Source organism: Eucyclogobius newberryi, unplaced genomic scaffold (assembly GCF_026437365.1).
Source record: "Eucyclogobius newberryi isolate DKJ021-1_F unplaced genomic scaffold, fEucNew1.0.hap1 SCAF_14, whole genome shotgun sequence".
Classification (NCBI taxonomy): Eukaryota; Metazoa; Chordata; class Actinopteri; order Gobiiformes; family Gobiidae; genus Eucyclogobius; species Eucyclogobius newberryi.
Window position 1 is genome coordinate 23,891,227 of NW_027315768.1, and position 15,740 is coordinate 23,906,966.

The 15,740-nt window shown below is 40.7% G+C and overlaps 1 protein-coding gene across 3 annotated transcripts in view; it reads left to right on the forward strand.

The window, feature by feature from the left end:
• Window positions 1–12,647, forward strand: part of LOC140359862 (receptor tyrosine-protein kinase erbB-4-like) — a 338,304-nt gene extending 325,657 nt beyond the window's left edge. The window contains exons 21-28 of one of the 3 annotated variants that reach the window (XM_072445068.1): window positions 118–273; window positions 2,570–2,645; window positions 3,344–3,490; window positions 7,434–7,531; window positions 7,846–8,010; window positions 10,500–10,740; window positions 10,942–11,052; window positions 11,138–12,647. In XM_072445068.1, coding sequence (XP_072301169.1) covers window positions 118–273; window positions 2,570–2,645; window positions 3,344–3,490; window positions 7,434–7,531; window positions 7,846–8,010; window positions 10,500–10,740; window positions 10,942–11,052; window positions 11,138–11,805 — 1,662 coding nt within the window. In that variant the 3' untranslated portion in view covers window positions 11,806–12,647. The remainder of the gene's footprint in view (window positions 1–117; window positions 274–2,569; window positions 2,646–3,343; window positions 3,491–7,433; window positions 7,532–7,845; window positions 8,011–10,499; window positions 10,741–10,941; window positions 11,053–11,137) is intronic. The other 2 variants (XM_072445070.1, XM_072445069.1) reach the window with 2 other exon arrangements.
• The last annotated feature ends 3,093 nt before the right edge of the window (window positions 12,648–15,740 follow it).

Consider the following 15,740-nt stretch of genomic DNA (forward strand, 5'->3'; position numbering starts at 1 on the left):
TCAGTTGGTTGCAGTGCTGGTGAAGACAAAACACAAACTTGTCCATATCCTTCACAAAAGAGACAATACAACGGTGTCTAAAGCTATTATATGTATATGTTTTACTGTGTGTTGTAGGGGATGATGTACCTGGAGGAGCGCAGGCTGGTCCACAGAGATCTCGCCGCCAGGAACGTGTTGGTCAAGTCCCCGAACCACATCAAGATCACAGACTTTGGCTTGGCTCGGCTGCTGGACGTGAACGAGAAGGAGTACAACGCGGACGGAGGAAAGGTAAACACTGCGGACAGCCAACGCCGCGACATAAAAGAACGCAAACTGTGTGTGGCTGGGTGAGCACCTCAAACATGCACAAATCCGACTCATAAATCACAAAATTACAGTATTGTTTGCGCGTTTTTACCAATAAAACGTCTTTTCTTTTGTTTTAAATTGAATCTAGTCACTTAAGTCAAGAGTTATGAATGCTTAGTCAAAACCCTAAGCCTCTGCTCACCACAAACTCCTCCGCTCACTGCCCTTTGGGAGTTTAGAGACAGACCGGGACCAGAGCACATGGAGCACACTGACCACTGATGCCTGAAATGAGCGCACATAAACTGAACCAAGCGCCACTATTTGGACCCGATTTGCTTCCTGTAAAACCTGCTTTTATTAGAGCTTTTAGGTACTTTTTCAGACTGGATCTAAACCATTGTCCAAATTACACTGCACTTGGATGCGCAGCTTTTTTAATAGAGAGGAACGGGTTGAAAAAGTTGATGCTGGGGTGCGGGTCAGGGCGGGGCAGAGCGGGGCAGAGCGGGGCAGAGCGGGGCAGAGCGGGGCAGGGCCAAAACTGCGTGGAATGGAACTACCCACACCCGGACATCATGAGAGTCTCTGTTTGGGGAAAACTGGCCAACTTGCTGAAACTCGTCACTTCTCTTTACTCAGCCTGCGCTCTCTCTTATTTGATAAACAGCTAAAACACCCGTTTAATCCCCGTCAGATGGTGTTGAAGCCGTTTCAAACGCAAAGACGTGAGAATGATAGTCAGTCGGAGAGTTGAATCAGCGGCGCTGCAGCTGGAGCAACAAATAAACCGCTCGTACAGACTGAACCAAGTGGAGGGGTTTGTTATTGCCAAAACATAAAAGACATATTTATTTTCAAAAATAAATGACAGGAAAGTGATTTAATCTTCTATTTAGATGCATATTGGAAAATGACTTAATTGTATGGTCGAGTCAGTGAGTGGACCAGGGCAGGACCGGACCTGTCAGACCGGGGGGAACGCCATAAGAGGACGGGGGGTTGTATATTATTCCTCCACTGCCACAGGGACATTAAAGTATAGCTTTTTAGTCAATTTGCTCTTTCAACATATGAGCTTTCATCTGGAAACAACAAAAGTGTACAATTTACTTCTGACACACCAAACAAACAAGATTGTGATGAATTGTAGTTAAAGTTTTGTTGATATATTTTTCCAAGCTTGATTTATTAAAGTTTTAGCTCCAAAACAAATCCAATTCATTCCAAAATCTCTGCTGTAATTTATTTATTTTTTCCGACCTGGCTGTAGTGAGAACTGTAATAACCGTATATCTTAGATGTTTGGATCCGTGTTAACCATCACCGCAGGTCATCGGGTCAGGACAGCAACGATATGTCCTGACCCGATATGTCCAACGATATGTTCAGGTGAATGAGGAGGAGGGTCAGGAGCTTTATTGAACCTCACAACATCACCGGCTGCTTTCTTTTTCTCCTTCTCTGATTCCTCCCTGATCTCGTTGATCAAATCGCTCGGCGGACTCGCTATTTATAGTCCTTAATCTTCATAGCAATTCACTATTTAAAACGGAATACGATATCGTTTGAAGCTGCTTTTGTTTTTGTATTTACTATTAAATTACAAACAAACTAATCATGTACTTTATATTTGTTTGTGGCTCACTGACAATGCACAAACATTAGTGTTATTTGCATAATCTGAAAGCAGAGAGTAGGCATAATCATTTGAGTTTGACCCAGTGGGAGTGACCGGGCCCATCAGTAAACCCGTCTGAGTGCATTCACTGGGCTCCTCTTCTGCTCTATTGGACCGTTATATTCACTTTGGAGGACGGCGCTCTCAGAACAATATAAATGTAGTAAACAAATCTGTCCTTGGGAGTCTCTGGCCTCTGCTAATCTTTATCCATCCTTTGTATTGCTTTTCAAGTCCTGTTTTTTTCCACTGGATAAACCTCCTCCGCTCCTGTCTCTCCTCCTCTGTCGTAGAAGCACTGCTCCCTCACCTGAACCCTCCCTCCTCCTACGTCTGTGTAATCAATAGGATTGGCCTCCAAATATAATCATAGAGTTAAGCCGATCCCACACAAGGAAATTCCTCGACATGTTATTACTGCGAGTGTGCTGTCTGTCTCACTCGCTCACCACTGGACTCTTGAAATATAAAGCTGATATCATCTTATGCCATGTGATGAAATGACTGTCTTTTTCATTTGTATATTTTGATTATAGTGATTTTCTGTGTATTGTGTTGTCTACACTGTATTTATTTAAGTTCTTTCTCTGCCAGATGCCGATCAAATGGATGGCCCTTGAGTGCATTCACTATCGAAAGTTCACTCATCAGAGCGACGTTTGGAGTTATGGTAAGTATGTTTTCAGGTGGTTGTTGTTGTTGTTGTTGTTGTTGTTGTTGTTGTTGTTGTTGTTGTTGTTGTTGTTGTTGTTGTAAATGAGAATTATTAGGTTTCAGATTGTATTTATTTGGATCCCCATTAAACTCAAGCCACACAGCAATCACTTTCTTTAAAATGTTGTTCAGTTGCTGTAAGTTGTTACATGAAGACTTTTAATAACCCTTTAAAATAATGTTCTAATATTGTTAAATGTTTCAGACTCGTACATTCCTCTGTACTGCCGAAGTTAGAAATGAAACAACCTACCTGACTAAATAGGCAAATTAAAATAAAATGAAGTGTACTGACCCTTTTCTCACATCTGTTAGTTGTGGTCCAAGTGTTCCTCAGGTTTAATAGATTTGATGGTGTAATTGTCAGTTATGCCAGTATACATACACTCCACTGCTTGTCAATTGTTTTTGTTGTTATATTAACTATTAATGATTGAGGGGAAATGAATGCATTCAAGCTTCTGTGCTCCTGCGCCTCCCTGACTCTTGTCTCCTGTTATTTTGTGCCATAGCTTGTCTGATCTTGCCTGATCTCCTGTGGTCAAAAGTCTTTCTAGTGAACCTGATGTATTCACTTCAGTGGGTTTCATGGGGCTTCTATCTCAGATTTTGCGACCTCTCTTGTTGTAGAGTAACTTCTTTGTCTTTCTTTAGGTGTAACGATCTGGGAGCTGATGACCTTTGGAGGGAAGCCTTACGATGGCATTTCCACCAGAGACATCCCTGATCTGCTGGAGAAAGGAGAGCGTCTTCCTCAACCGCCAATCTGCACCATAGACGTCTACATGGTCATGGTCAAATGTGCGTGTAGACCACATCCAACAAAGCTGAATTGTAGCTTTCCTGACACAAAAAAAGTTCAGATTTCTTCTCTTCTGTATTGGGTGTTGCTTGTGTTACGGCAGTTTCCTGTAAACAATGATCAAGTAAAGAGTAACCAGGCAATAACTTGAAGCAGAAACAGAGTCTCTCGGTCTCTCTCAAAAGGTGGAAGTTTATTCACGTGCACAGTGGATAAACACCCTCACTCTCCCTAGGACAAGATCGTTCTGTCCCTACCTAACTTTACAATTTACAAAGTACACCGTTTATAGGTGGTAACAAACATAACATATTCACAACCCAAATCAGCTCAAAAAGAGATAGACCAGACTATCACGTCTGTGACGGTTCCAGCCATCTCTTCAGAGGTTTAATCAAAGACCATTTCCACCGAATCCGGTCCTGACGCATTAATTGATGATTAAGAGGCTCCGGACAGTAGATATTCAGTATAATCAGGACCTCATATTCTTATCCCATCTGCACACAGGAGAACAACACAGATATTAATTCCGTGACATGTCATGGCCTAAAACAACATTAGAATGACATGACATGACCCATTTTCTGCCATTATAATACCACTCTTTTGATTATCTTAAACCCCCGTTTAATATCATATCATCAATCAATTCCCCCTAAAAAATCAAAGGAGAAAATAGTAAATAATAATTAATAACAACAACAACAAAAATGAATAATAACAATAATTTGATAAATTATCAATACAAATTATCAATAAAAATGATTAATAAAAATGACCAATTTAACGATTAAAAACAATAATTAATAAAATTGAACCCTTGAAATGAGTAATAAAATGTCGTTCACCAGATAAGTGCACGGGACATACACTGTGGAACAATATAAATCAGGGATTTGCCCTACATTGATCTTAATCCATCAGAAGGCAAGAAATTCTGTTTAGTGTTTGTTGACATCTGGTCACGTTATGTCGAGGCGTTTCCTTGTAAACATGCCTCCAGCAACGCAGTGGTTAAAGCTCTGATTACAGAGATTGTGCCACGCTGGGGCGTTCCTGAAAAAAATTCAAGTGACAATGGCAGCCACTTTGTAGCAAAAGTGATAGAGGAGGTGGGTCAATTTCTGGGCATCGATCTCCAAAAACATACTTCTTATCATCCGGAATCTTGTGGTCTCGCAGAAAGATGTAACGGGACACTCAAAACAAAACTGACCAAAATATGTGAGCAAACTGGACTCTCCATGGCGATGTTGATGCCGTACAACAGAACATTTCAGGCAAAGCAACAAGATCTTTTCATCTTGAGCGTTTGTATGGGGTCGTTAAGTGATGACAGATTCATTATAATGGCAGTTTGGTCAATTTAACCTGTTCCAGGGTTTTGAATCAATGCTGTTACTAAAGGGTGAAATAGTGTCTGTCCCCTAATATATGTATTTACTTCATCAGGAGGCTCAGACTGAATCTCTGTTGTTGCTGTTTGGGTCGTTCTCTGAACATATGAACCTGTGATGTCATGCTTCACAATCCTGATTAAAAACCTTAATTTGTGCTGCGCCACCTCTCCACAGACCTGTCCTGTGTGCACACCTTCTTGTCTTCATAGAGATAGATACATTTAATGACATACTTTGTAATAGACACAGTAATAATATCTCCAGGGAGACAAGCAGGTGGCATACCCTCTTCTAGTTACACAGTGAACCGTAAATTTAGTTTTGCAAAAATGCCTTGATTTGGAACAAACTTGGTTCTTGTGGTTGCATATTGTCCATATGCTCAAGTACAAAAGTAGTAGAGATTTGGATTTAATTAGAAGTGTAACTATTAACACACATTCATCTGAATATTTGATACTTTCAGATAGCTACAGTTGAGTTTTTTTATTGTTTTACCATAAAATCCCTGATATAACAGGGTCACTATAGATATAAGTAGCTGTAGTGTGGCCAGTCTGACCCTTGCAGCCTCCATTAGGCCTGTTCTGATGATGTGTGGAGATGGATTCATAGATGTTGCACTTATGACACACAGACTCCCCTTGTCCCAGATCATTTCAAACTACACTAAACTCTTTCACCTCACTGTCCTTCTCTGAGTCCTCTGTCCCTTTAATGCCCCCACTGATGCCCCCCTCATGGCAGTGGCCGCTTTGACCAGAGCTGACAGATGTTATGCCACCTTGAGCCAAACCCTCCTTCAAATTTGGTTTATTTGACATGAGCGTACGATCTGATATGGTCATTTTGCATAGGAATCACTCACTCATTCCTTGTTAAAGGTCCCAAAAACAAGTAGGACAGCTCCTTCACTGTCGCTTGTCCAAAGCTATAAAACACACGTTAAACAGTCTGTGGCCTACTTGTAAAGTTTCTCCAAGCCAAATGATTCTTTCAACATAATCAAAGCTTTAAATTTGATTCTCTTGTATGATCCGGTAAAAAAATCTTATGCCTTTTGTTATCCAAATCTTCGATCTAGGTCGGTGCTATTTGGATTAAAACTTTGGTCATAAGCCAATCAGCTTAAGATCTTTAATTTATATGTTCTGATTAGCTTTTTCCATGTCATGTATTCCACGTACAGATTTTATCCAGGGATTCTCAACTCCTCGGCTGTTTGTCATCTACCAGTGAGGCCTGAACAATATTGATTACACTCAATATTACACTCAATATTTTACAGCAGTGGTCGTATTTGAACCACCTTTTCCTTTTTTGATTGTTTAATATCTTGGGCCAATGGTTAACAAGGGGTACCAAGGGTTCTTTTATCAAGCTAACAAGAGGGGGAACCAAGCACAACCCTGCCTCACCCCTCTTTCCAAAGTCAGTGGATCTGTCTAGTGGCCATTCATTTTAATTATAGAATATGTTTGTTGTTATCTATTGTTTGTATTGTTATTTTTCTGTCTATTTCATTGCTCTGTTTTATGATCATTATTGTCTACTGCACTCTGGTCTACGCTGTTGTTTTTAAAGTGCAATAGAAATCAATTTGGATTGGATAGCAGGGTGGAAAAGACAAACTAGAAGTAAAGTAATGAGATAAGAGGTCAATTATTTTGGTACAAATCCTTTATATTGTATTAGAAAGTTTAATTGTTGTGCAATCACCATTTTAAAGTACTTGGTGCCGTTATTGTGCACAGTATACTGCAGGTGAAGTGAATGTAGATTAAGACACTTCGCAAAAGTATGTAATAGATAGTAGTATATAATGTGTTAATCAATTGAGTAATGTCTTCCTGAGGACTAGATTTAGTAGCTTAAAAAAACAACGTTGTTATTCTGTTTATTTCATAGGACACAGTGAAGAGCTATTGTCAGAGGTGGTGGTTGTATTGTGATCCTCTTGTATCAGTATGTAGGTCCGTCTAAAGCCATTTCTCAGTTTTGTCTCTATATTATTTGCCGGGGACACCTCGACAGGCTTTTTTCACTGCTGTTTGTCATGTGATTGCTTTGGCGCCAGGCCTTGTTGTTCTCTGGCAGAAGGCACATCTCTCCATATGGCCACTTTACTGATAAAACCGTATTTATCTTCAAACTGGAAATGAGTGTCATCACAACACCCAAAAGATTGCAGATCTGAGAATAACAGACATCAGGTCTCTGTTTATATTACTTAACTGCAGAAAACCTTGCAAACAGAAGCTTGAAACTGTTATTTACTGATTCTTATAACGAACGGGCAAGGCATAATGCATTTATTGAAGAAGACAAACTAAATTTGGCTCCTGGTATTTAGAATTAAACTATCGCATACATAGATCATTCTTTTATATTTTGTTCATTGTAAACTGCAATAGTGATCACTTTTCTTTTTTAAGTAACTGCAATTGTTGGTAGTGTGTATGCTGCAAGTTATGTGACATTTCCCATGTTATTGTGCATTGTTTCTGATTTCACATAATTATATCTGCATGTTTTTCAGGTTGGATGATTGATGCGGACAGTCGCCCAAAATTCAAAGAGCTGGCAGCGGAGTTCACTCGAATGGCCCGCGACCCACAGAGATACCTGGTTATTCAGGTGAGTGTTGTCAAAATACATTTACAAAGCCTGTAAAAAAAAACAAAAAATACATGTTTTGAGTGTAAGTTGACAAAAACATTTACTATGTTATTCATTAATATACTATACTACTACTTTAACACTTCTAATCATACAGTATGACAACCAATCAGCTGAATTTAACCTGTTCTAACCAACACAGACCCTCAGTAACACATATTGATTTTATTTTCACCAATATTTAACCTCTAATTTACCTTTTAACCCCTCATTTCAGTTCAATAATAATTCTTATATTAATACTTACTGAACTACTGACCCACTGTCTTCAGGGAGATGACCGGATGAAGCTGCCCGGTCCCACAGACAGTAAGTTGTTCAAGAATCTGTTGGAGGAGGAGGAGCTGGAGGAGCTGATGGATGCAGAGGAGTACCTGCTCCCACATGGTTACCCCCCCCTTGCCTACCCGCCCCGCCCACGCATGGACCCCAGTAAGGTACGAGACATTCGCCCATTGCGAGGACATACTTCTACTTGTTATTTCCTACCAAACACACAAGGCTTTATTGTACAGCACAGTGCAGCGTCAAATGGGGATAAGTGAGGGAAGGACATGCAGCAAACTATCAGAGTTGGCCTCGAAGTCACAACGCTGCTCACGTGGAGCCTGGCATATGTGCTATCCACTCAGCCACAGAGCTGAATACGTTCAATATATATGTTCAAATGTATAGTTTTACAGACCACGAAAACAAATTGATTAGTTTGACATCACAATCACGTTACTATTTGCTGCACTGTTCATTTACTTACTATTACTTTCCCTCGCTTGGCCGAAGCCAGGGCCGTCATGGAGGTTAGACTGCTTTGATCTCCATGTCTTCATATCTGTATTTGGTACAGTATAACTCCTAAAGTCTGCGCAGGGTTGTGAGTTCGAATCCCGACGCTGACTATTAACTGCATGTCCTCCCGTCTCTCTCATCCCCCCTTTTGCTCTCACCTGTCCTGCCCAATGAAGCCTACAGGCCAAAAATCCTTTATTGTTAAAAAATGGGCGTTGTCTCATGAGCCGACTGTATCTATCCAGATTTGTTCCCTGACATAAGATATAATCGCGGTTACAACAGATCCTCTCCTGGTTATTAGCTTTATACCAACACAATGAAGAAACGATAGAGCTCTTTATTCATTCATTCATTTACTTGAAGCAATTTCCGGTTAAAACCCCGTAGTTCACTGACCTCAAAGACCTGAAGAAAGAAAAATAAATTCTAAAAAAAATAACTAAATCAACTTCCCAAAGAGAATCATTATTTGGCATAGCTTTTTTAATGATACACTTTTTTAAACATCTCTTGTACAATCTACTGTTGATCACATTTCTATTGGAGTTTGTATGTGAGAGTGTCAGTGGGAACTGGGCACTGAGGCATGATGGGAGCGTGGTGATCTAAGTCAAAGCATTCATGTGGATTGCCTCGTAAGTGATGGGCACATGAGTTTGCCACAGCTCTAGTCATCAAGGGAACAAATATTGTGCTCTAAGAAGACTCACAGCTTCTATTCTTATCCCATCCATGCACACACTGTTTTGGCTCTTTCTCTTTGTAAAACACTGGTAACTTCCTTTTTTACAATTGTGAGTTTTTCCAGCCAGGATAATTGTTCAAAGTTTTTTTCTTTGGATTCAGATCTCGCACAAAACCAGGTAACATTTCTCTTCCAATATCCACATGTGTTTTTCTTGCCCAAATTCTTCAAAACACATTTTGTTTTATCATTTGGAACTTTTTTTTAACTTCTTGGTTGATTTGACTTGGGCCAAATATCAGTGTTGGAGGAGCAAAAACAATTACACAATTGTCTTTTATCAAACCAACTGCACACAGGAGTAAAGTCAGGCCAAAATATGTTGTTGTTTTTTTAGTTTTTTTTTATGATAAACCACAAAGAATATTCAGAAATAGGACATAGAGTATCATGTGGTTACGTGGCTTTTTATGGCAGTGCAATTATCAGATTTAAAATTCAAATGTTTTATCTTGGGTATTTTATTCAAGGATTAAGGTCTAAATACATAATTTTGACAACTTTTGTGTTAAATGGCACTGATTTAAAATGTGTCTTGTTTATGTTCATAAAATTAATCTTTGTGTTATTCAATAAATTCAAGTTTATTCATATAGTACATTTAAAACAATTTCACCAAAGTGCTTCACATAAAAGTGAATTGTAAATGTAATAAATAGTAAATGTTAGAAATTGTGATAGATCCAGTATTAATAGTAATTTGATAAAGCTACTCTAGAGGGGATGAAATATTAGGATTTGTGCATGTGCGTTTTTGAAAATAAAAATATTTCTGGACACGGGAGGGTGTGGTATCTGGTGCCATCCTGACAGATTCCTGAAATAGAAATGGCTGTGTGGTTTGATTAGTATGACCACAGGACGCCCGGCACTGCGTGGGCCAAAGAACAAGTGAAAACACACCTCTGTTGAGGAATAAAAGAGGGGCAGAAGAATAAAGGACCCAGTCGGCTTCTTAAAACACTTTGGAGTTAGAAACAAAGGCGCAAATACACACAGCAGGTTCGGGCTGATACTGCCTCTCAAAGACCACTGCCTCGCGAAGCCTTTTAATTAAAACTCTTTTAATTAAATCGTCCTTGGCAGTCATGCTGTCACAACATTGTTTGCTACTGCTTGTTGTCTCCCCTGCCAGCTTGATTGTCCTCTTTTGGGATGGAATTTTCAAACTTGTTCCTAGTTTTGTCAATCTCAGACTTTTGTACAGCAAAAACTTCAAATTCTGACAGAGAATTGAACATGAAGATTAAGAGTGAATGTAGTAATACAATGAAACCTTGTTGATGGCTACAGGGAGAAATATGTGTGAATTGTGTAAGTGAGACAAGGCCCTGAGGCTGGACCATTGAACTAATGCTAATGGTCTCATCCTGATCTTTAATGTGTCCTTAGGGCCAGTTTGCATACCAGGACCCCAGCTTCTGTATGGAGGGCATGCTGGCCTCTCTGCCCAGGATGGTCCCTGTAGCTCCCTCTGCAGGGGGTTGTGCGCCGGGGCAAGAGCTGGGTGCAGCGGTGCAGGGGGTCTTCAGCCGGGGCCAGGAGGACCCCCGCTGTAACGGGACGCTGAGGAAACAGGTCTCTCCCAGGTCCAGCATGTTGACTGTTAGCTCTGCACCTCCAGGTATGGCAGGTATGTTTTATCAAGAGTTTTTTATAAATTATTTGTTTTTTTATTATTATACTTCTGTACCTACTCTGTGTTACAACACTGAAATTTCCCCATTGTGGGACAAAAAAGGTTATCTTATCTTATCTTATCTTAGAGGGACAAAAGTGTACAGTACAGAGTATTTAAGTGACAGTGACTATTCTATTTTGATTGTATGTGAAGGAGATGATGGGAGTGCGCAGCGCTACAGTGCAGACCCCACGGTTCTTTTAGCAGAACGAGTCGCCAAATCAGAGAAGGAGCATGCCGCCGCGAGAGACAAGAACAGCACAGGTGTGCAGTAGTGGTACATAGTATATCAACCTAAAATTATGTGAAATAAAGATATTAGCTTTTTGTGTTTTCGGTCTCTCTGCAGATTATGTGAATCCTGTGGAGGAAAATCCCTTTGTGACTCGCCGGAGGAATGGAGAGGCCCACGCTGTGATGGACGGCGCCGGCTGCCACACGCTGCATGTAGTGGGTGTTGTTGGAGGAACTGTCCCAAAGAGCCAGCCCACCTGCACAGAGGAGGAGTATGTGAATGAGCCTCTGTATCTGAACACCTTCCTGAACCCGGGGGACAAAAACGGCCTGGCGGGGGGCATCTCTGTTGCAGGAGCCTCTGCTCCAAAAACGATTTCTCAAACAGTGGTCCCGTCCACATCCAGCCACACTGTGTCGTCCAGTGGATACGTGCTGCCCCCCGGTCACCTGCCCCACTCTTCCTACCCCTCCCACACACTGCACCCCGTCCATTCAGGACACACTCTTCACTCAGGCACCACCAGCACCATAATGTTTGATAAAAAAGCCAAGAAGGCCACTTTTGACAATCCTGAATACTGGCAGCACAGTCTCCCCCCGAAATCCTCAATGCACAACCCCGAGTACCTGCAGGACTGCAGTACGCGCTTCTTTTACCGACAGAATGGACGCATCCGGCCCGCCGTGGCAGAGAACCAGGAGTACCTCTCTGAGGCGGCCATGAAGGCGGGCAACGTGCTGCCCCCGCCCCCTTACAGACAGAGGAACACTGTGGTGTAGTCCCACTGTAGCACACAGACACAGACTGGAAGTGACTGGCTCAGACTGTCCACTCATTCCCACAGTTTTTCTGAACTTGGGTAATCTCACCCGCTCAACACTTGTGTCATGTCTGATCACAGCTCTTTTATTTCCATTAGAAGTTCTGGCTTTTTCACCAGAATTTGAATAACAATTTCTAACAGTCTTTTGTCATAGACTCCATTTACCAATTTCATGAATTAGCTCATGGCAGATTATTTAATGAAGTCTGTTGTGTTCTTCTGCTGTATGTGTCACATGAATACACCATAAGGTTTATAGAAGAATGTGCTTTGGGAGGTCGTCTGATGACCTTGAACAGTTACTCTAAACAGACTGTGAATGACATTTTTATTCGAATAATTTGGTTGAACTTGAATTACAGTATTTAACTCATCATAATTACTCACCAGACATTATGCTTGTGTGTGGTTCATTTGCACATTTGTGTCTTACCAGCAAACCTGCTTATGAAGCGTATGTGTTGTGCATGCCTCCTCTGAACACGTGTCTTTGACTACCATGTTCCCGCTCCAGTAATGGACACATGTTTACGCGCCGCCAGCACTAACAATACATTCATTTTAATACTTCCACACTGCCAGATAAGGCTGCTGCTGCTCTATCAAATCTATTCTGAAGGAGAGGCTGCTCTGACCTTGTGCTGGAGACAGTGTGTGGATAATGGCAGCCAGTCCATCGCTGTGAAGGGGTCAGTGGGAAAGTAAATGTCAAAACAGGTTGAGGGAAAGCTCTCCGCTTGCACTGCCCCTGGTGCGAAGTGTCCCACGAGTTTTGGATATAAATGAATACAGACCTTATGCCTTTTGCTGCCATCTTTGTCTGAGCGAAGGATCCAGCAATTCACCAGACCACAAACTAGGATTAAAGGGATTTAACAGTATAACACACTATATATGTTGTTTTTAGGCATCAGGGATCAATGCGTTCACCATGTCACCTTCTCTAACACTGGACTGGAGTCATTAAGAGCACATGTCGAGCTAAGAAAGTGGCACATCTTTGTGTTGTAAATAGGTTCATTTCGTGCCAACATTGAGCGTGGTCTAAAGCTTTTTTTTTTAAGAGTCCATATAAAGATACTAATGTTGCCTCTTTTGATCATTCATTATTATAGTCTACTCCAAAGCTGTCAATTAAGCCCTTTTCTAAGAGTTCAACACATTCTTTTGGTTTTTCAAAGGTGCAAAAAGCCTCAACAGGATTACTAGTGGCTAAAGGTTAAAATGAGTTAAAATGATGTCCTCAAGCCTTGAATTTGAGTTCAACTTTGCAGTTAACAACACACAATGATTAATCAGTAGGTTTATAAGCCAGTTTAGTCCGTGACAGTCCCACGCCTGGATGAATGGAAATGGTTTTGATCTGCAAATAGAAAAATACACCAAATATTGACGTTATGATTGAACTTACTGTAATGTCAAATGTTCATTCAAATGGTGGGTGACGTGGTGTGGCTCAGGTGGGCTTAAGCTTCTGTCCGTACACGCCTGTTGTTGACAATTCCATCCAGAGCGCAGATGTTCCCTGGTGCAGTGCTTTCTCCTCTGGTTTTATGGGAAATAATTATCACCCACTTGTGCTCCAGCTGAGACTCGACTGGCTGCAGCTTGTGCAGTAAAACTGTACAGCTTGAATGAGAGAGGGCAGATAAGCACCGTGGAATTTAGGAGACAATGAAAACACTTTACTGACATTCATGAGTTATAGTTTTCTGTTTATTCATGGCATTTTGAGTACTTTTAGGAATTCAAATTATGCCCATATTGGTTGGAATAGTTGATTGTAGAAATGTAGATTTGGTCGTTTTCTGTCATTTACTCAGACATGTATAATAATACCTGTTACATGAAATATAATGAGTACATACTTGTTAGCTACACAGTGACTATATGACAACTGTTACAAACACATATAAGCTTGTGAGGCACTTTCCTTCTGATGAACACGTTTTATTTGACACAAACTAAATTATATTTTGTGGTTCTTACTTTCTCATACATTGATGCTCTGACAAAAGGATGTTTTGGAACTAAAGGTGGGGCATCCCAATTCTGGAGTTTTGAACAGGAAGTCTTTAGATGATCTTTAGATAAATACTGTGGTTTACAATGAATAAAATGTAAATAATGATCTACATATATTACAGTGTACTGAATACACAGGAATAAAAACATTTGAAACAGTATATTTTTGCCATGGCCCAGAGTCGGTGCATGTGCCTTGCTGTGTGCTGAAATGCCATGGGAGCATTGAAGAGTCGCTCAAAATACCCATAATGTATTTGTATGAAAAAACAAACCCCATTTTACTGAGGAGAAACCCGTATCCAGCGAGCATCACGAGGGGCTTTTAGCTTTTTCAATGCTAATTCACCCACTTTTCCTTTGCACTTCTGTGGGGAAATCACAATAGCCGACGTCTTTCCCCTGTGCACGAGCCCGAGGAACCCCCAGCCACTGCCAGTGCGTTCTAATCCTGCACTGTGCTTAACGCTAACGTATTAGCATTCCACAAATGTTACCAGAGCCATGCATCAATGTTACAACAGCTCACGAGGGGAGAGGGAGTAAATGTGCTGTAACAGAGAAAGCAGCCCAAGCTTGATTGCCATATTTTCTCTTCTCGCAATATAGTGGCAGAATAGTCTTTGTAGCAAACCAGGATATTGGCAGCTAACACAGTAAAAAAATAAAAATAACCCAGTAATCAAGCTGGGAAGAATAATGATCAGTGGTCCAAGAATTAAAAAAATATATTTATTTTGCAAAACTGAGCTGCAGATTCCTTTTTTGCTGGTATGTTTTTATCATAAAGCTCATTCTATCTGCCTTTTGAATGTCAATGTTACGCCCATATATGGTGTGTGACTGAAGATAGGCAAACATAATAACTTTTAGGTTTATTCAAACCATAGAAAGGTCAGAACACGACTGCAATATTCCGTATGTTACCACGACTTGTCATGAAGGATTTTGTTATGTGTTTTAGTGTGAAACTAGAATGACAAAAAGAGGACATTGTGGATAATGAATGTCTGCAAATACTGCGTTCTTGGGAGACTTTAAAATGGCGCTGTCCATAAACGATAATCCTGCTGAGTGTGATTTATAATGTGTCTTTGTGTGTTTCATATTCTACAATTTTCATACAATGACTTACAGATTTTACTAACTGATATACAGTAAATTCAGAAATGGCTGTAGCTGTTCTACATTATAAATAAAGCAGCTATCGTTCATATTTGGCCATTGTAGAAAAAGCTTCAGTTGTAGTCATCTGGACTCAGTTTGAAAAAATAGACGTTTCGACTCTCATCCAAGAGTCATTGTCAATAAAAGAATTTAGATCGAGAACTCCGATATTAATACTGTTCTGTGGTAAGACCCGCCCATTGGGAGGAGCCTTCCTGAAGTAGAAAGAGTTGTTTGTTTCAACAGAAACTTCCCCCTTGTATCTACCGAGCTAGCCTATTCAGAATCTTAATGGGCTATTAGAATCCTCTTTGTCTTTGTGAGACCCTGGCACAACCACCCTGAGTACCTGATTAGCATCTAAATGTCATGGTCCTCTACCTTTCCAGGGGTTCAGTAACCCATTATAAATAACAGGAAGATTAAACCTTAGCCCTCCATTTCTGTTTAAAGAAGGTCTTTCTTTTTTAACAAAAATAGCTTCCTTGACTCCTCTTTCAAACCATCTTTTCTCCCTGCTTAAAACCTTCACCTCACCGTCTTCAAACGAGTGATTAGAGGCTTCAAGATGGAGCTGCACGGCACTCTGAGGTCCTGAACTTGTATTTCTTCTGTGCTGATAAAGCCTCTTGTGTAGAGGCTGTTTTGTCTCACCTATGTACCGTTCTTTACAGCTTTCTTCACTGCATTGGATCGAAT